Source organism: Macrobrachium nipponense, chromosome 16 (assembly GCF_015104395.2).
Source record: "Macrobrachium nipponense isolate FS-2020 chromosome 16, ASM1510439v2, whole genome shotgun sequence".
In the NCBI taxonomy this organism is placed as follows: Eukaryota; Metazoa; Arthropoda; class Malacostraca; order Decapoda; family Palaemonidae; genus Macrobrachium; species Macrobrachium nipponense.
In genome coordinates this window covers 70,580,721-70,603,220 of record NC_087209.1, presented here as the reverse complement: position 1 = coordinate 70,603,220, position 22,500 = coordinate 70,580,721, and the positions used below count along the sequence as shown (strand labels likewise).

General features: G+C 38.2%; 2 protein-coding genes across 2 annotated transcripts in view; both read left to right on the top strand.

The window, feature by feature from the left end:
- Nucleotides 1-5,026: 5,026 nt before the first annotated feature.
- On the top strand, nt 5,027-11,560 carry LOC135195462 (uncharacterized). The gene is made up of 4 exons (XM_064221693.1): nt 5,027-5,065; nt 7,689-7,741; nt 10,323-10,515; nt 10,926-11,560. Exons 2-4 carry the CDS (start codon nt 7,690-7,692, stop codon nt 11,140-11,142), a joined length of 462 nt encoding a protein of 153 aa, XP_064077763.1. The 5' UTR covers nt 5,027-5,065; nt 7,689; the 3' UTR covers nt 11,143-11,560.
- A 4,423-nt stretch (nt 11,561-15,983) lies between these two features.
- The window catches only part of LOC135195461 (uncharacterized), an 8,354-nt gene continuing 1,837 nt past the window's right edge, over nt 15,984-22,500 (top strand). The window contains exons 1-3 of the mRNA XM_064221692.1: nt 15,984-16,069; nt 20,123-20,175; nt 21,902-22,091. Of these exons, the coding sequence (XP_064077762.1) occupies nt 15,999-16,069; nt 20,123-20,175; nt 21,902-22,091 (314 nt within the window). The 5' untranslated portion in view covers nt 15,984-15,998. The remainder of the gene's footprint in view (nt 16,070-20,122; nt 20,176-21,901; nt 22,092-22,500) is intronic.

The following is a 22,500-nucleotide window of genomic DNA, read 5'->3' as shown; positions in this document are numbered from 1 at the left end:
ACAGCAATAAGTGTACCAAGTATAGAAGAGAGAGAGAGAGAGAGAGAGAGAGAGAGAGAGACGAGAGAGAGAGAGAGAGAGAGAGAGAGAGAGAGAGAGAGAGAGAGAGAGAGAGAGAGAGGTTTGGTTTTGCGCTGTTAACGCACATATGCACATATACACGATTAACATACTACAAGCGTATTCGTGTCACTTTCTAACAAGTGGTTTTCAAAGAAATGAACTAAAAACTCTGTGATTTCAACACCAGATCAAGAGAAAGAGAAAAACAACTTTACGGCAGAGAGTAATGTCTGAAGTCGTACCTGTAGAAAAGCAAAGCTGATAACCTTTCATATTACATTCATGACCTACTTCCATATCTCTGACTTCCCTCATCGTTCAGAAAGAGCAGAGGTCCTTTTTCGTGGAACAGCCTCCCTGAGGAAGTCGTGCAATTGGAACTTTAGAAGTTCAAGCGAAGATGCAGTACATATTCTCCTTGTATTTCTTTACATTTTTATCTATTTGTTAATTTATTAATTTTTGTTCGTTTTTAGTAAGTGGGATCTGTTCTTTCCGCATTTCCCTTTGCTTCTTCTTACTTCTTCCTAATAAGCAACATGTTCTTTGGAAGCTTGAATATCAAGTCAGTGGCTCCAATGGTGGGCTTGTTTCATATGAATAGGTTTCGTGATCTGCATAATAATAATAATCAATAATAATAATAATAATATAATAATAATAATAATAATAATAATAATAATAATAAAAGAAAATAAGGAAATAAATTGGGAAGTTCAGTTCAGAAGTGGAATCTTCTTCAACAAAGAAAATTCCTATCCCAAGCCACTGAAAATAGACTTACCAAACGTTACATTATTTATTTTCAGGTCCAAATTATCCATAAATTGTAAAGAATACTAGAGAAATATTAGAAAGCCTCGCAAGCAAGTGACAATTATGGAGCTTCAGTTAGGAGTTATGGGAGCTTATTGCGACAGGCAAGGTTTCCCATCCTGAAATCAAGTAGAAGAAACAAGGAATGAGATGGATAAGAAAAGAAAAAAAAAGAGGGGGCGAAAACTGAAATAAAATTCTAGGCAGGATAAGGATAGGGAAGACTAATCTTTGCATTATGTGAGAAACTGTAAAAAAATAATTCAAGATTAATTATTATTAGATTACCTTTTATTATTTTATTATTATTATTTTTTTTTTTGGTCTATCACAGTCCTCCAATTCGACTGGGTGGTATTTATAGTTTGGGGTTCCGGGTTGCATCCTTCCTCCTTAGGAGTCCATCACTTTTCTTACTATACGCGCAGTTTCTAGGATCACACTCTTCTGGAAGAGTCCTGGAGCTACTTCAGCATCTAGTTTTTCCAGATTCCTTTTCAGGGATCATGGGATCGTGTCTCCTAGTGTTCCTATGATAATAGGTACAATTTCCACTGGCATATCCCATATCCTTCTTATTATTATTATTATTATTATTATTATTATTCATAAAAACATACGTTCTCATGGTGTAAGGCTAAAGTACAGGAACTTGCATAAAAAAATGAAAAATTCCAATGAAGAAATTAAACTTTTGGTTAGGAAAAATGAGCTTAGTGAATGTTCCCGTAGGGATGTAGTGCTGTCAGTGCACCTCACGCGGTGAACTGTAGGCATTACTTAAGGTTCTTTGCAGCGTCCCTTCGGCCCCTGGCTGCAACCCTATTCATTCATTTTAATGTACGTATTCTCTTTATTCCATCTTACTTTCCACCTTCTCCTAGCACCTGTTTCATGGCGCAATTGCTCTGAGGTTTTCCTCCTGTTACACCTTTCAAACCTTTTTACTCTCAATTTCGCTCCAAGAGCTGAATGACCTCACAGGTCCCAGATCCTGACCTTCGGCACAAATTCTATATTCCACCCCATGTGACCAGATACTTAAAAGATGCGATCAGTTGGACTGATTCTATTTGTGAGGTAATAGTAGCGCAAGCCTTAACGTATTACTGTTCAAACGCTTCAACAACAACAGAGGTAAGACCACCAGAACAGAAGTCAAAGACATCTGGAAAACCAAATCAATAAAAACAACTAAAAAATGTTGGTTCCACCCATCAGAATGACACGGAAAAGACGACAAATCCCAAGGCAAGTATGACAGCAAACTCCTTGCTAATAGGAAAGGAATTTCATTTGGTCCTGATGCCCTTATTTGATCTTCAGAAACTTGGGCAACGAGTGACTGCTGACCTAACTTCTCCTTGCTCCAAATGTTACGGTTGAGCTTCGTGAGTCTAGAAATATAACTACTTTGAGGTTTGGGAAAATATTTAATTATAAATCATAATCACCCAAAATACATCAACTACCTGCAGGCCACATTTTACAACCGTATAATATCCTCTTTAGTAGGAGTAGAGTGCGTCATTACTTCCCTGTAGCTCAGATGTCTCTCGCCCACAAAGGGCCCTTGTTTCAATGCCATTTTTATCCATAATCTTGAACGTTTCTTCAACGGAGTCTCTTAAGTCTTTCAAGCTGTTTTCGTTGCTAAGGACGAGCCTGATTTAGGCAGCAATGTCCCCTCTCTGGGTCCTTATCTGATCCTGAAAGTATAGTGGTATTTTTTCTTCGTCTGTCCAACAGCTACATCTTATGTTTTCTAAAAAGAAGAGGTGACCCAACAATCCCTTTATTTCATTCGTATTCATGTAATTAAAGTGCTCTTGGTAACACCTTTCCTCGTCATAATAGATAAATAAAATGCAAGCAGCGAAGAGTGACGTTTGCAAGCAGTGAAAAACTTGCACTCAATCTCAGAAGCCTATGGCTTGATAGCATTATCCCTAAAAGAAGAAGAAGAAGAAGAAGAAGAACGAAGCCTGACTGGGCAACGTGATGAAGCTCCACAGGTCGAGGATGTTGGGAATGTGTAAACTGAGCAGAGCGCGTTTCTTGAGACACAAAAAGGCGTCGCAGAAGTCCCTGTAGCAAATGGAACTTACTGAAAATCACCAAACTCATTTCTGATGGCGATACACTAAAGCCACACACGTTAAAGAAAGGAGAACATTTCCTTGGAGGTACTAAGTGAGATGTGAAGCTCGTACCTGTTGATACCATCACATCTTCCGAGATAGGAAGCCTTACGATCCATACTTCCAGCATTAGAGGTTGCAGCCATTACAAGTAAATCCTGTCCCCCACCCATATTCTAGCTCCTCGTTGGACGAGTGGTTTTTGCGTTCGGCTACCTATCCGGTAGTCCGAAGTTCGATTCTCGGCTCTGCCAACGCGGAATCAGAGGAATTTATTTCTGGTGATAGAAATCCATTTCTCGATATCATGTGGTTCGGATCCCACAATAAACTGTGGGTCGCGTTGCTAGGTGACCAATTGGTTCCTAGCCACGTAAAAATATCTATTCCTTCGGGCCAGCCCTAGGAGAGCTGTTATTCAGCTCAGTGGTCTGGTAAAACTAAGATATACTTTACTTTTAACCCACTCATATTCTAGACGGTTGAGTATGGAATCTTTTATCGTCCGTTTGGTATTTTTTGAAGGCCTTCAGCAGGAATCTTTGAGTCAATTCAGACACTCGTTTGATTAGATTACTTAAGTACATCTGGTAGTGTAAAGTGTGAGGGTCCAATGATGACTGTAAGGCAATAAAGGATCTGATCCATATACTAAGAAGAACAGGGTATCCATTATGGAGCTATCATACGCAGTGTTAAGTGCGAACCCGAGGAAGCTGGACATCTGTTTAGCATCTTCGGCTAAAATGGCTTAACTCTTTGCGAGCGGGCGTCATCAATTGACAATTATTTATATTCTGAAATAATTTCCCGGATCGTCCACTGACGATCAACATTTTGCGCCATACAGTTTGAATTTTTATTTGTTACGGTATTTTGTGAGCTGTTATTATAATTTTACGAAATAAAAAAAAAATTAGAAAAAACATTTTGAAATTGGTAAAATGAGCTTATTTTTACTTATTTTGGAAAAAGAGGCCGGGCACAGGGTTAGAAATATTAACTTTCAACTTCCCGTAGAAGGTACAGAAAATGTTTTAGAACATTTATCTTATGCCTTATGCATATGCAAATCTCCCTCTTACCACTGATGTGTTCTTTATAAATTGGTAAACCTTAAATTTAGCCTGGTCCATTGGTGCGCTTAAGCCTACGAGATGGAGATAATGATGTTGAACTGAAACCCAGCCAACAATGCCGTTCAAACAGAAATGCACTGTATGCCCTTAATATATATGTAGCCCGTCCTGTAAGGGTTAATATCTAAAAAAGAAGAAGAAAATGAGTCGTAGGCAGTATAAGTTTCGTCCAGTTCTTAGTAATTATAGTATTTCTCATTAAGAAGGAGCTTATTGTCAGAATTCGTATCACTGGTGAATTACTTTTGAACACGTTCAGATAGATCTAAATCGATTGGCAATGTTGTTTTGTAATTCATATGAATGAAATGGGGGCAAATCGTTATAGATCCATGTGAATTATGCCACATACAAAGTCGAAAAAAAACATTACGTCTAATTCTGATACAATGGTTGAGAGAGGGTGATGGAGCTACCACGAGCGATAAGCAACGAGTGAACTTCTTGAGGCAGAAGTCGGCGGCTAACGGTAAGCGGCAGGATTTTCCTGGAAGTCAATTCAAGGAGTTTCCTTTAAAGTCCTGAGAGTACAAAAATCCACAAAGCGCTATCGGAATATTTAGGTTCGCATATCCTTTGCGATTTAGAGATTCCTTCTCTTCATATTCTTTCCTCAGTGATAGAGCGTCGAAGATGATTATCGTCGCCTGAAATTCCAAGCGAATATTTGTGTGAAGCTTTTAATAATAATCAAATAATCGGCTCGAAAGCACCAGGAAGAAGCGGAAAATTTTCAACTCGATCCCCCCCCTCCCCCCCGGAAAGAAGTCAGGTGAGCTTCGTTCGCTGGTATATTACTTGCCCAGGCAAAAATAAAAAAAACAAGTCAAGCAGCTAAATATAAAAGCTGCATCAGACGACGCTTCATTGTTTTCTTTGTTAAGCGTTCATTGATACATACCAGAGGTGCGCGCTCGTGCTCTATTTGTAGGCGAAGTGCGCATGACTTGGTCTAACGGGGCTTGGGAAAATTCGGTCTTCCCTTATTTGTGAGATAGGTCGCGTGAAACATTTTATAATCTGATGGCGTCGTTGTCCTCTTTGAAATGAATATTCAACCTTCAACAATATCATCATCATCATCATCATCATCGTTATTTCAGAAGATGGTAGTACCGTCAGTGCACCTCACGTGGTGCACTGTAGGTAATTCACATTTCCCCCCGGATAAATTTCCGCTTTTGCAGCTTCCTCATTGAAGCACAAGGCCTCGAGGAGGTAACTCTGCAAATGACGTCTCATCGAGGGATGTAGAGAGTTCATCCCTGAACATCTGCACCTCACATGAACATTATGGCAACAGATCAAACTTTGAAACTTATATAAACAAAAACCACCAACTGGAGAACAAATGCATCGAAGAAATCCACATACATTTTCGGAGTGTTGCTCCCTCTTCAATAGAGAATGACGCTCTGCAACTATATGCGAAAATCTAAAATGTATTTGTCCTCCAATTGGTAGGGGACTTGTTGACACACGAAGGTGAAGTTTCTCACACTTCCCGTTTGTGATCTAGAAACGTCTCCCCCGAGGCATCGCAGACTTCATTTCCACTTAGGATTGATGGATATCTCTGTCATTCGTTTTACGATACAGGTGGACGTCGGAAAAACACGGCTTCACTTTTTCGATGACCTCTGACAAGAAGAAGAAGAAATCTAGAGAAGAAATCGAAACATCTCTTCAGCATTTTTCGGCCGAAATGACTTAATTCTTTGTGAGCGGGCGTCATCGATTGACAATTATTTATACTCTGAAGTCATTTCCGGGTATCGTCCACTGACGATCAACGTTTCGCGTCATACAGTTAAAATTTTGATCTATTGAGGTATTTTGTGAACTGTGATTATAATTTTACAAAATAAATTAAAAAAGAAATATTAGAAAAACATTTTGAACTTGGTAAAATGAGCTTATTTTTACTTATTTTGGAAAAGAGGCCGGGCACAGGGTTACAAATGTTCAATGCTGTCGGAAAATGCCTGAAGGCCTCAGGAGACTGTTGCCGTGACTCCTACAACAAAACGTTAGTCATGTCTGCCAATGAGACGAACATGACCCCATCTTGAACTTACGATTAGTAAAATGAATAAAAAAACCACAGGACAGATGAGGGCATCTGTTCACAAACATATACATCTAATAGCCAGGCGAATGATCACAATGAGAAAAATAGGGAACGAAATATCGTTATAGGATAGACATATGCCTGTACTGATGCTGAAAGCACTCTAAATTTGTTGACTCTCAAACTGAGGCAATTCTATTCGGGAATAGAAAATATCGACAACCAAGTTGTTCATTCTGGGCAGATTCAGTTCATGGTAATAAATGTCTTGGTGAAAAGTGTCCTCGTAAATAATATATATATGTATATATATATCTATCTATCTATCTATCTAATATATATATATATATATATAGATAGATAGATAGATATAGATTATATTATATACATACATAATATATATAATGATTAAATACATATATATATATCTACCTATATATATCATATTAATACATACGTATATAGTATTATATAGATACATACATATATATAATATATCTACATACACTATATATAGATATACATATCATATATATATATATATATATAGATATATCCCTATTATTTATATATAAATATATGTATATATATATATATTGTTACGAACTCTTATTTTTTTACAAGAGCAACACCAACATTTTTTTAACCTGCTCCTCTGCTCAGTAAATCATCTGCCAGACCAGACAAAGATTCAACACAAACGCCAGACTTAAGGCAATAAACGTTCAAAAGAATGTGCGAAAAACAACATCTAAAAATTAGCGATTATTTATTAACGCCTTTGAATGAAAATGTCTCTGAAAACCTGCTTGAGGAACTGGAACAACTAAGAAATATATGCAGTGGGAACAGAATTAATCTTCGCCTAATAAAGGGTCCCCGTCCCCCACATGGAATATAGGGTAGTATTTGACAATATGTACAAAACCCTCAGAGGGGAGCAAAAAGAACCAACAAACTGTATCTCGTGAATTATGAAAAGCGAAAGTTAACCATACTTTACCAGAGAAACCAAAGAAATTATCCAAAAAGTTACCACAATATATATATATATATATATATATATATATATATATATATATATATGTGTGTGTGTGTGTGTGTGTGTGTGTGTGTGTGTGTGTGTGTGTACGCACATGTTGCGTGTGCGGGATTGGCTGAGTAGAGGTGGGTTTATTTCTGTGTATACAATAGCAGCAATACTTTGTGGACTTCCTCATCTTCATAACTTTCTAATAAGAGTTATGCTGAAATTCCTTGACATCTGACATAGGAAGGCGAAATTATTCTGTTATAATCGGTACACACGTGGTACACAAGGAGCGTCACAGAAGATTCCTAATCCGAGGATTCGTAACGCCGCGTTACCTTTTCAGTAACAGAGTTACTGAGATATTACTATGAAATTTCTTCAAGTATATTTGTTTTCCTTAACTTTTCTTGAAAATCTGTTTTCAGAATGAAGTGTTTGGCTTTGGTTGTCTTCGCCCTTCTGGGGACAGTCTGCCTTGGTGAGTCTCACTGATGTTCTGAAAATCATTGTCTGACAAACATTTGTGTACTTATATTTTACATATTATTTTGTGATGCATTGACAACTGCCTTGCTACCATCATTTTATGCTGATTTGTATGTTTACTTTCAATGATATATATATATATATATATATATATATATATATATATATATATATATATATATCTATATATATATATATATATACATACATACTATATATATATATATATATATATATATATATATATATATATATATATATATATATATATATATATATATATATATATATATATATATATGTACATGTATATATGTACATACACGTAAAACTGGACCATGAAAATGTGGAACGTTATGAATATATAAATAAAGACTTAATCCAATAAGGAAAGTGAAACAATGGAGTACTGCTGTGAGTTATTTCGACTTCTGAATAGACTGGTAAAATATGAAAGTAAGTTTACAAACAAAGCTCATATAAATGGCAGATAGGGATTATAAAAGAAAATATATACCCGAAATCCAACAGCTGAAGAATCATCAGACCTACCCAAAACAGGGGTTCTATTTAAGAGGTTTACGAAGGATTAAGCCCAACTGCTCAGAAGTACAGACAAGACAATGAAAAGATTATACAGGGAGGTGACTGACCACCAAAAAATGTTTATGAAAATACAATTGAATAAATATAATTTTGGTAAACAATAAAATTTTTTGCAAAGTGTACATTTTCACAAAAAACTATATTAAACGTACAGATACATGTAGAATATCTACAAGGTAACTAATTCGTAATTAAATCGGTGATTTTATCTTTAAGGTCATTCTTAAACATTTTACTAATACAAGTGTCCGAATAATACAAGCCAGAGCTAAGGTTAAAATTGCAATTGGAAGGTTATTGGTGTAAATGATCTACTCTCCAATTTGTATAACCAAATACCATTAATTAAGTTTACTTTAGAATAAGAAAAAGGCAATTGCTTCCCTTTCTTAAATGTTTTAATACATACAGAGCCATTTCAATGCAAATTCAGCATCTATAGGAAACCAACCAACAACTTGACTTATGTCCATTTTTATTCAGGCCACCATCGTAATATCAAAATATCACATTTTTCTCCCATGTTTTTTTACAAGCATTGCACATTGTCACTCCCCAATATTTGGATCAAGAGATTGAATACACGAGAAAAATAGGGACAGATTTATGTTTTCCTTCACATAGATGTATGCTATGATAAAGCCCACAAGAAGTTTTATAGTGAAAGTAACACAGATAAAGAAACTTGCCTTATTTTAGTAGTTTTGAAACCATAAAATCATTGTAATGTTAACCTCGTTTTTTCCTTTAATAACACACCAAAAGGAATGCTAATAAAAAATGACCCTATGGAAAGCAATAATATGATATATAAAAGGCCATGTTTGAAGTGTTCCTCTTTTTATATCGGCCAATCTAGCAAGGATTTAGAAGTAAGAATTAAACAGCATAAGTATTTTGTTAAAACTGGGCAAACATCCAATTCAATATTCATTCTTTTAAATGAAAACTCTCACAGAATAAACTGGCTTGGCAGTTCAGTAATGGCTAGATTGGAAGATTTCTTTTCATGAAGTCTTTTAGAATCCACCATCATACAACTTACTTCCAATTGTAATTTTAACCTCAGCTCTGGCTTGTATTATTTGGACCCTGGTATTAGTAAAATATTTAAGAATGACCTTAAATATAAAATCACTGACTTAATTACAAATTAGATACCTTACAGATATTTTCTATGTATCTGTATGTTAATATATTTTTTGTGGAAATGTATACTTTAAAAAGATTGTTATTGTTTACCAAAATGAGATTTATTGAATTGTACTTCTATAAAATTTTTTGGTGGTCATATGTATATATATATATATATATATCTATATATATATATATATATATATATATATATATATATGTGTGTGTGTGTGTGTGTGTGTGTGTGTGTGTGTGCGTTTGTGTGTTCCTAAAATTGGCATTGCATTCTACAGTTCCCGAACAAAATGTCTGACGCCATGTATTGCCTCACAGTAGGCAAGTTTACAGGCCCAATTTCTACTATTGTTATTTTTATGAAGCCTATAACCCAGTTATTATCTTAATTCCCCTTATGCAAAGTTTGCGAGAATATACTTGAGACTATGCAGAGCCATAGACCTAGTCATCCCCTAAGGCTGATCACATCCTAGGCATCATTGCCTTCGCACAGTGCGACTTGACAAACCCGGTTTACGCTGTTATAATTTTTGTGAAGTTTCTAAGCCCAGTTTCCATACTGTCGACATTACTTATGGTTCTTCCTTGAGCCCCTAGTTGCAACCTCTTTCATTCCTTTAACTGTACCTCCGTTTATATCTCTTTACTCTGTCTAACTTCCCACCCTCTCAAGGAATTTTTTCATAGTACAACTGCGAGGTTTCCCTTTCTAAACTTCTTACACTCAATTTCCCTTTCAACGCTTGGCTTTTCGCCTAAATTCTATATCCTAATTCCATATGTATACTGTGATCACCTCCCTGCCACTCTTGCAGGAAGGGACGCCAACGACGCCCGGATTGTGGCTGCTTACTCCACCCGCACTGCCATCACCCTGACGACGATCACCTCCGTGCAGCCCTACACCTGCGCCTTTGCTGTGACTACCACCCCGTGCCAGGGGAGGAGGATGTATCGACGAGAGTTCCTAGGGATGTTCCCTGAGGATGACTCTCTCGCTGGTGACGAGTGAGTGGATAGACAGTCCTTTATGTGCCTGTGTACCTACATATCTATTTTTGTTTAAAGTGTCTTCTTTCCGATTGTTCTAACTTCATTCTACCTTTGATAAGTCTTTCTCTCTTATTCTGTATTTGTATATATTACAATAAATAATTACTACTTCATTCACTCAACATTATGTTTTTTAACTCAGTTTCACGAAAATTTGTCAATTTCACTAGGAAACAACCTCTTTTGGCAGCCTTTCCAGTGTGGTACCTTAGTCATATTTGTCCATCGTTTTGTGGCTGTCGTGAAATGAAAAACAAAAAAGTGAAAATGAAAATTTTGAGGCCTCCTATTGATTAAAGATGACACTTTGATTAGGTGTTATTTGACTTCCCTGGCAACATTCTCCCATTTTTCATCTTTTCCAGCAAAACACTGCTGGACAGCACCTTCGAGGACCCACTGATTTCTGAGGGCAGGGCGCTGGATTCCGCGGATCGACAGGGAAGAATTGCCCTTACCGTCTGGACAACCAGTTCCAGCACGTACACCATCACCTCGACTTCCACCAACTTCGCGACGACTTACTCCTTGTCCTACTACTGCTCCATCAACGGGTTCCCATACCCACCTTCCTGTGGCTAAGGGCCAAGATTGTCTGGAATTGCTTGGTTTCCAGGAACTGCTTGGGTTCCTGAAACTGCTTGGGTTCCTGGAACTGCTTGGTTTTCTGGAACTGGCTGGGTTCCAGGAACTCTTGGGTTCATAGAATTGCTTGCGTTCCAGGATGCCAAAATGTCGCTTCTGCTAGACAGAATCACACCGAGATCATTCACGAGTCTTTGTCAACGGATCTGTGCCTGGTTTAATTTTTTCTTTCATAGCTCCTCTCTTTTTGGTTGATTTCTTACACAGTTTTCCGCTTTATTTTAACCTGAATTATTTATTGTCTTAGTTTGTACACAAGGGTCGCAATTTTGTAAATACACACTTTCTTATAAGCAAATGTATTTTGATTTTATGCCCTACGGGTAATAATCAATAATAAAGGCAAATTAAGAGTAGTAAGTTCAATAATAATCAGTTTATTGTTTATCATGGTATGAGACATTTATCTTAAAGAGCGATGCTGGTAGTGACATACTGAAAGAAAATGATAAAAAATGAATAACAAAATGTCATTTACAAAGACGACTGTATCATCAAAATCAAATAAAAAACAGTCTATCTGACTTTCTAAGAATTCTCATTCCTGTCTTATTTGTGTGCCATTTTTGAAGGGACATGAACACAGGTTGGATCCCATTGATGAATGCTGAGATCTTGTTCCGGTATTCTTGCCTCTATATCCATCATCATGGCATTGGATAAGATATTTAGAACAGAAGCTGACAGCTCTGAAGATTCCACAATACTTGCTTGAAGAAATGGTCTTACCAAGTACAACAGAATCACGAAAAAGACAATTTTAGGACTTCAAGGATCTTACACCAATATAATCTTCTGCAAAGTTTCCATCTTTGGTCCTTGTTTATTTATGGCAGCGAGCTTGTGCAAAACCTTTTTCTCTGAATAGATTCTGTTCAAGAAGAGGAAAGCGGCTTCCTAACACAAGTGTAATACTAGTCCAATGAAGCAGGAGGATCCCTTAGTGAAAATGACAATACAGTTAGGCTGAGTGTTTGATATTCTCTACCATATATCACAGTAGTTAGAACTCTGTCTGAAGCAACTATATCAAATCAGACAGCTTTTCATCGGAAATTCATATCAGAATCACATGACAGAATAGAGTGTATGTTGCAAAACTGAGAAATCAACGCTCAGACCTCTTCTTCATCTAGTTTAAGTCAACCTTATGCTAGCATGGGCTCTTGTTCATGGGCAGCCTGTAAAGTGATCTGCTGTTTGTAATGTCACCCAGCACCAAAAAAACAAGCAGTTATGTTTTACCACAATTTAACAACAAGAGGTGGAAGCAGGAGATACAAAACTAAAACAGCCTAGCCTTCAAGGAAGAAATTAAGCCATCAAAAACATAATTTAGATAGGTGCACCTGTCACTATTACAAAAATATCTCAAAGAATCTTTGGCCAGACACAACTAGTTTTCTCCCCTAATAACAAGAATTTACAATGAACTCACCCACATTGTATATGCCGGATAGTCTATGGTACCATTGAAAACGGAGTCATTATCTTTTAATATTCTGCACAGATACTCAACTACACACTCTATAAAGACCGGCTACTGCGAAGAGCTAAAACTCTACACAATGACAGAAGATTTGAGCAGCTTTGAATATCTGAAATTGTCTCAGTCTGTACATACATAATGTGCAGACAGCTTCTCTTGCCATATTGCTTTCCCTTCACATATGTGACAAATCAAAACAACAACAGGTGGAAGCAAGAGACACAATACTAAGACTAAGAACACTGAGGAAACGTTAACAACGGTGAAGAAAAAGAGTATAACCCCAAAGATTTGATTTAATCAAATTTAGGCTGTTAAGTTCAACTGTGGGGTAATTTCGGACATGCAATCCTTAAGGTAGTGCATAGAATGAGTTGGAGTAGTTGGAAGCAATAAAAGCAGATGCAGGAATAAAGTAGATGAAGCACGAGGATCCGAACTTGGAACTGGGAGAAAACTCAACTGTTGTCCTAGGAATTAACAGTTAGAGAAGTTGGGCAACAAGATTGAAGAATGGAAGCTTCAAGAGAAGTAAACTAAAAGGGTAAAAAGTGGATGCGGCTGCTGGCTACAGTGTGCCACATGAGGTGCAATGATAGTACTACCCCCTACAGGGGTAACTCTAAAGAAAATAACTGCATTCGCAGAACCCTCTCCAGATGGTGCTGTCAGGCAATAAGTAACTAAATAATTGAATTAACCTGCTTTCTCTTTGGCATATTTTAACACACTCAATCATTTCACCTCTAATGGAATGCGTTGTCTCACTTCCTTGTTTGTTTGTTTGTTTGTATGGTGTTTTTACATTTCATGGAACCAGTGGTTATTCAGCAACGGGACCAACGGCTTTACGTGACTTCCTAACCACGACGAGAGTGAGCTTCTGTCACCAGAAATACACATCTCTCCCTCCTCAATGGAATGCCCGAGAATCGACCTAGCGGCCCACGAGGTGTCTCACTTCCTTGTGTTTATGCAAATGTATGGACTAGAATAAGATGCTTGGCGTGGACAACAGAGAGAATCCCCTCTTCAAAAATACTAATATTTTGCCATATCTAACTCGAATCTACAAGACTTCTCATATGCTATATCTAACTCGAATCTCTGTGGTTTTTGATTCCACATATTTTCCCAAAGCTATTCACCACAGCAGTTTTCATTACTTTTTCTTGAAGGTCCAAAGAAATGTTTCATTTTCCTAAAGTAAAGTTACTCTGTAATCACTTCCTACCTTCAAGTTTATACCTTTTAAAACACTTCAGTAGGTACTGGGCTTCACTGGACTTCTTGTCTTGTCCAGTGACCTTTCTCATTCAGAGGTATTACTTGTAATATTATAGTGATAGCAAATGTTTGGTTTTAGTTTAGTTTTGAAGGTGGCTTTGTCTGTCTGTCCTGACATTTCCTGTCTGTCCTCAGATCTTAAAAACTACTGAGGTAAGAAGGGCGGAAATTGGTATGTTGGTCATCCACCCTCCTATCATCAAACATACCAAGTTGCAGCCCTCTAGCCTCAGTTGTTATTCTATTTAGGGTTAAAGCTGGCCATGATCGTGCGCCTTGAACTCCTAGAGATGCCAATAACACAGGCCACCACCGGGCCGTGGCTGAAAGTTTCATGGGCCGTGGCTGAGAGTTTCGTGGTCCGTGGCTGAGAGTTTCATACAGTATTATACCCTGTACAGAAAACTCGACTGCGCCGATGAAACTTTGGCGCATTTTTTACTTGTTCTTTCTTGTAAAGTTTGAAGTAATGCGTAGCTACAAAGCTGCAAATATGCCATTAAAAAACCAACGTTCTTAGTGGTTCTAGAGAATGGTTGCCAACATCTAGAGAAAGTCCTCATAAAGGGTGGGAAGTGGTGAGGATAGTGCAGTCAGTACAACTCACGTGGTGCACTGTAAGCATAACTAGCGATTTATTACGACGTCCCTTCGTCTCCTGGCCGCACCCACTTTTTAGCCTTTTACTTTAACTCCGTCCCAGCTTCCTTTCTTCAATCTTGCTGTCCATCAACTCTAACTCCCCATTTCAACTGTATGAGCGCTGAAAGGCCGAAAGTGCCTTAGAACATCGTGAATTTTCGTAAATCAACCAATCTATGAAAAAATATGACAATTAGCGTCAGCCGCTTCTGATGCCCACTCGTATCGGCCTCCGGTAGCGTCTAAAAACCTGTAGAATGTCTGCAGGATCTGTATTGTGTAATTCCTACCTAAATGAGCGAATGGTTAGCACAGTTTTCTAAAATCTATTTACATCCTACATCCACACGTGTCGATGTGGCTTTGAAACTTACATGCAGTCATATAAACGCGACTAATTTATGCTCTTGTTGTTGCTTCAATTGACCTCTCTCGAATGTGGTAGCATACGATAGATTTTGAGGGATGTTTCTACGTATGACCAAGAAGTATTTGAAGGAGGGAAAATCTGTAAAATTCACCGAAGGTCACAGTTCCGAGTCTGTGGCACAACAACAGGCGTGAAACTTCTAGATTTGCTACTTGCGGTGAAACAAAATCCACAGAATGGAAGAGAGATGCTGCAGCTGATTAGGAAAATAAAAACCGACAAGAGCTATAAAAAGATTATGGTGTCTATGAATTGTTGAGTTAACATCCCGTAGGGTTTCTTGTTTTTGCCCATCTCTCAGTTCGCTGGCCTGTTGATATGGAAAAGAATTGAAAGCAAGAAATGTAAAAGTGAAAAATTAAAATTCTCCCAGGCAGGTCGATACTCGAATAAACAAATTTCACAAAGAGGAACTACGACGTGGTCCTTATTTTCTTAGACACCTGTAAATTTTCATCATAATTACAATGATGCCAGACTTGTGATGGTTTGTTTGGATTAAAAAAGGAAACTAAAGGCGTCGTCACTGAATGGAAGTGAAATATGGACAGATCAAGAACGCAGAGCGATGCGTAGCCCGCGGGAGTTGAGCATTCATGGACAAATGAACTCCACGAGTAGCTCACCGGGAATCGACGAATCCGTAAGTTGACCCTTGTCAAAAAGGCGCCAAAGTTTCCTGCTTCTTTTCAACAACTTTTCTTCTTCTTTGGAATATTTTTCGGTACTCTACCAGCCTTCCCTTATTTTCCCTTCTGTCACAGGGCCAGAAAGGTATCTTATACGAGAATCCACGAGAACATTTCAAAAGTGAACGCACCCAAGGAGCAAAGATAGTCAGAAGGATGGCGGGGGATTTCTGCGCGGTTTTCCCCTGCTGCCGTGAGAGAGGAAGGCCCGACGCGGAAGGTGTGACACCCACGGGATTGCCTCGTCCTACTGACGATGTATAAAAGCGACGTCACACCACGCAACTCCGTCTTCTTTATACCGGGTTTATCATATGCATATCCCAGGTGTGTGTTTGGGCTTGATTCTCGTCGAGGGGAATTTCTCAAGTCTTAGATTTCTTTATCCAAGTGACAATAGGAATAAGATCCACTTCCCATGTAAACACTCAGGGCGCCATATCCTCTGATGCCCATATAGTGGCAGGTTAATTAAGTCTGCTATTCGTAGTGAATAACTGACTTACGATTCCATCTGGAGTGATTCTGTCATAAGGAGGTCTGGTGTTGATGTTTCGCTTCAATCGGATAGTCAGTTTTATGAAAGTATCGCTTCTCAAAGGACTATGGCTAGTTCGTTTCCGCCTGTTCCAACCAGCAATCATGCAAACATGAATTCACCTTTTATTCTTATCTATTTCGGCATTCATTCGTTCATTTCTTTATCACTTGAAAATATTTTAGACACTGTAATATGAAAAATGCAAAAAAGTTCATCTCACGGAAATGAGCAGCGTTGATGGACGCAGCGCCGAAGTCTTCTTACTAAATCCATACGAAGGATAAGATAATATGTCCATAACTGTCAACTCTCCCGATTTTATGGGAAGAATGTCGATATCGGGCGTCTCTCCCAATCTTCAGAGGTATATTGCGAGTTGAAAGTCAATCCAAACCGAAAATATGGAGCGTTTCTCGTCTCCCACTGTAAATCATAGTTACTGTTGCTGTTTCAGGTAAACGCAGTTGATTTTGAATATTCAAGTTCTGCTCGTTCTTTAGTGACATAACCCGACGCAAATTCCACCCTTGTCAAATGTTCAAATATTGACAGGAATGATTATCAACAATGGTTAATAACATTACCTGTTTCAAACATTGCAGTACACGCGAAGATACGTTGGCACGCTTTGGTAGTTGTCTACTTTGTTTCTGTGGTGGAACGAAAATTTTGCCGAAGGATTTTTTTTTTTTTAAGACTTTCCGCATTGTTTGGTGCGTAATTATTCGCATCAATCAAGAATTAGCATTTTCAGGCCTACATTTAGGAGTAAAAGCCGAGCACAGGGCATAATTTAATGCTCTGTCTGTCTGTCTGTCTGTCTGTCTCTCCTTCGTAAGTTAATTTTATCACCTATAAGAGACATTTTCTAATAATAATAGCAAGCAAAGTTCATACTGTCGAAACCAGAACGTATAGCTGGATAAAATTACCTACTTCAGCAACTTGACGCTTTGAAAAAAGTTCTTCTTTTGTTCCAGTTTTACCTCCACTTTTCATTACCAAAGCATCAGCTGTCCTTACTGTTATTGTCCAGCACTTATTCTTTTCTTTCGCCTATCACTCTTGCCCTCATTTTCATTTGCTTTAATAACAAACGAAAATAATTATTGGTAGTCCAGATCCTCTATATTTTGTAGATTATTTGCTGAGGAAGTCAGTTTTCATCATTTTTGGTAGATTTCAAAGACCAGGCTCGTGGCGTATCGTCCGTCTTGAAAAGTTCACTTTTCTTGAGGTCCACGAATCCATTAGTGGACACTAAATCAATGTCTATTATTGGCCATCGGATCATGGATCATTAGTGGCCACCAGATCAAGACCAATGAATGACAGTCAGATCTGTGCCCCTGATCAGTGGTCATTGTGGTCTTCAAATCATAGAGCTCTTAATAGCCAGTAAATAAATGTGAATTAGTGTTCGTAAAATCAAAGATCCTTAAGTGACCATCAAAGGAAAGTTAGTGCTCATCAGATTAAAGACTCACAGTAGCCATTGTTGGTCATCAAAGGAGGAGGTCGGTTGGCCTTAACTTTCTATTCTACTACTACTCCACTCCATTTTCTATCGCTCTCTGTCTTTCCTTAAATTGTCACCTATAACCCCCTACCGGCAACTGGTTTTGTTCTATTTCATCTTTATGACAAAATATAGCTTATAAACCAATCAAACTTCACCGCATTCGAGTTCTCTACGCGATATAGATTAGGACTGATATAAAGTTGAGACTTAGTAATAAAGGAAATTTGTCCAGTGGAAAGCATTTTATGTAAATTGGTCACAAGAAAGTGGCCACTGATGCGTTTACACTTTAGTTACCGCTTGTAGGTGACTTCCCTAAGCATCAACAACACGCACACACACATATATATGTGTGTGTGTGTATGTTTATACATATATCCTCAACACTCTCCACATTGCTCTGTAGTCACCGTATGTGCATCATGTACGGCTTTTGCCCTTTGCTTTCAAGATTCTCACACAACTTTGTCACACCAAACACCTGATCCCTAAACCCACAGTCTTGCCTTAACAATGCCGTTCTTGTCCTTTTCCTACTTCTATCCTGTTTCACTTTTTCTGTCAACTTCTTACTTGACTCTTTCTCTGGTATAATAGGTCATTCCATAATTCCCTGCCCTTACGTTCTTGTGGTTTCCACTGTCACCAGTACAGTCACTCATATAAGTTCATGGATGTCTCCAGGCATAAAGCTGTATTCCATCCAACCCCATTCTGGACAACGGGTCTGTATAGTGACGTAAGACGGGCACACACCGAAACTTTCTACAGCAGAGTTAGGTAGTTGAACATTTGGTCAATTTCCCACTCCCAGACACCTGTCATCCAGAAAGGAGTGAAATGGAAATCTCTCTCAAACACCCGGACATCCATGAACTTATATGAGTGACTGTACCTTTTCACAATGGTACAATCTTTTCTCTTACAGGTTCATTCAAAGCCAGGCCCTAAAATAGACTAACGTTAGACAACCTCTCATCCATTATAGCTTTCTTCTTCCTGTCACACTTCACTTGTAATCTCAGTTTTGAAAAAGGAACGCAATTTGTTCAATGAAGATGCCAGATCCCCCAATACCAACATACACTTGTTCCGAAGATAAAAGCGTTGACGTCAATTCCTAGCGTCTTTCCATTCGAAGATAAATACTTTGCCGTCAATTCTAGTGTCTTTCCATTAGGAGATAAATGCGTTGACGTCAATTCCTAGTGTCTTTCCATTCAAAGATCAATGCATTTACGTCAATTCCTAGTGTCTTTCCATTCGAAGATCAATGTGTTGATGTCAATTCCTTGCGTCTTTTCATTCAAAGATCAATGCAATGGCGTCAATTCCTGGCGTCTTTTCATTCGGAGATAAATACTTTGACGTCAATTCTTAGTGTCTTTCCATTCGAAGAATAATGCGTTGATATCAATTCTTAGCGTCTTTTCATTCACAGATCAGTGCATTGATGTCAATTCCTAGTGTTTCTATTCGTAGATCAATGAGTTGACGTCAATTCCTAGTGTCTTTCCATTCGAAGATAAATGCACTGACGTCAATTCCTAGCGTCTTTTCATTTAAAGATCAATGCGTTGATGTTAATTCCTAGCATCTTTCCATTAGGAGATAAATACTTTGACGTCAATTCTTTGTGTCTTTCCCTTTGAAAATCAATGTGTTGACGTCAATTCCTAGCATCTTTCCATTCGAAGATAAATACTTTGACGTTAATTCTTTGTGTCTTTCCATTCGATGATCAATGTGTTGACGTCAATTGCTAGTGTCTTTCCATTCGAAGATCAATGCGTTGACGTCAATTCTTAGTGTCTTTCCAGTATTATAGTTCTTAATGACTCTTCTTATACCTAAAGACTGTCACTACCATAAGCATCCTCAAGCTTATGCTACAGACACCTTCCCATTCCCGAAGCACTGAACTCCGCCTCTCTGTGGCCTCCACAACTCCTAAATCCTTACTCCATTGACTCAGGGTAGTGCTCTCCCTGCAATTCCCTCCCTGTGGAGACAACTTTCTTTCCATCTTGCATTATCTTTCACTTACCCTATGATTTCCTAAGACGCCACTGGATGACGCCACTGGATGTTCTATTCCCTCTTTATCCTTGCTTTTATCCAAAAGTTCTCACTGCTGACGCTATGAACGAATATGTGTGTGTGTGTGTGAGCATTTAGTGTGATTCTTGCCTAGTTTTCACCACAATACGCATCTTGGAAAAGTTAATAGGGTCTTTTCTATGTAGAAAAGACTGGAAACGATGTGTTATACTTATTTTTATGTTTATTTACTTTATCGTGTTTCCTTTGCTTCCAGAATGAGGTGTCTAGCGTTAACGATCTTCGCCCTCCTAGGGACAATGTGCCTCGGTGAGTGTCTCGTTATTATGTTCTTTTTTTTTTTTTATGAGCGTAGTCATTGGAACGGTAGTAACAGTTGCCACATAATAGATATAACAGCTTATTTATATATCTCTAAAATCAGCCAAATTTCAGCTTAGTGGACAGTTTGGTGTACTTATTGATGAAGAAATGACTAGATTGAAATGTTATGTACATTCACTGTTAATACACACACACACACACACACACACACACACACACACACACACACACACACACACACATATATATATATATATATATATATATATATTATATATATATATATATATATTTATCTATGTGCATTAAGCTACAAATGTCCTTGAATGTCCAGTTCACTTTACCGCGGAATTAATATATTTTCATATATGTTAACAGAAGGGGAAATTTTTATTTGATTATAAATCATCCTACTTGTTGGCCTGGTTGATTTAGGCGTTCCTGAAGTCCTGATGTCGCCTCCGTGCGCTGGTTCGAATCCAAGAGAGGACGAAATTATTATCAACTAAATAATTCCCCTTTGGTTAACATCCACGAAAATATATTAATTCCGAGGCAGAATGAATTAGATACTAAAGGGCATTTGTAGCTTAATACACACACACACACACACACACACACACACACACACACACACACACATATATATATATATATATATATATATATATATATATATATATATATATATATATATCTCAGAGCATGCATGCATTTTGTCATGAATTCTTCCGGACATACGTGCATAAATACGTACATAGGGGCATATACAGAGATATGGGGTAAATAGCTGCTATCTAACCTATGACAACTTGAAACTCTTCTTCGAAAAATGTACCGCCTAAGACCTTCCCCACCCCACCACAGACAAGAGTCCACGAAGAATTTCCATTCTAGCGACCTCATTTGACCTTGGTTTTATTCTTGACCGAAATGCAGCAGTCAAGCGACAAGTCCCAGTCTTCCTCATAGGGGTGTAATGCTGTCAGTGCACCTCACATGTTGCACTGTGGGCATGACTTGAGGCTCTTTGCAGCGTCCCTACGGCCCCTAGCTGCAATCCCTTTCGTTCCTTTTACTGTGCCTGTGTTTATATTCTCTTTCTTCTCGTAACAATTTTTTCATAGTGCAACTGCGAATTTTTTTTTTTTTTTTTTTTATTCTGTTACAATCTTTCAAAACCTTTTTACTCAGTATCCCTTTTCGCGCTGAATGACCTTACACGTTGCAGCTCTTGGTCTTTGGCTTAATTTTTACATTTCACCCTATTCCATTCGTTTCAAAATATGTCTATAAAACGTTTGAAATATGTTAATCGTTTCTCCCCACTCCCTCGAGGAAAAGTTTGCAGGGCGGGACGCCAACAACTGTTATAATCTATGTGCACATTCTAAGCCCAGTTTCCATACTGTCAGTATTAATTAAGGGTCTTTGCAACGACCCTTCAGCCCCTAGCTTGTAGCCTCTTTGATTCCTTATACTGAACCTCCGTTCATTTTCTCTTTCTTCCATCTAACTCGCCATCTCCTCTAACAAGTGTTTCATAGTGCAACTGGCAGGTTTTCCTCCTGTTACGCCTTTCAAACCTTCTTAACGCAATTTCCCTTTCAGCGCTGAACGACCTCATAGGCCCCGGTGCTCGGCCTTTGACCTAGATTCTATATCCTAATTCCATATGTATACTGTGATCACCTCCCTGCCACTCCTGCAGGAAGGGACGCCAACGACGCCCGGATCGTGGCTGCTTACTCCACCCGCACTGCCATCACCCTGACGACGATCACCTCCGTGCAGCCCTACACTTGCTTCCTGTACACCAACGCCGTCGCCTGTCAGAAGAGGAGGCTCCGCAGACAGAAGTCCCTTCAACAGTCCATCGATGAATTCGCTGATCTTAACGAGTAAGCCATGTCCTTGTTTAAAGTGTGTTTGATGAGACGGATGTCAGAAGGGCGTGTCAAGAGAATTATTATTATCAGTTTTTTTTTATTGAAAGATATTGCTGCATCAGCTGTATTTAACTTGTAAATAGTCTTCTCTATTTTTCTAATAATTGCCTTCTCTCTGCTATTACAACTGGCGAGTATTGCGCCGATATGATTCATCAGGAGGAGTACATTTCAGGGATATTGCTTAAAAATTTATTTATCACAGTAAATAAATGAATAGATAAAAATATAAGACGATTTTGCGGTTAGTATTCTTTTAGTGGCCACTAAAAGAATGCTAACCCCAAAACCGTCCTATATTGATCTGTTTGTTTATTTACTGTGATAAATAAATTTGTAGGCAATATACCAAAAACGGACT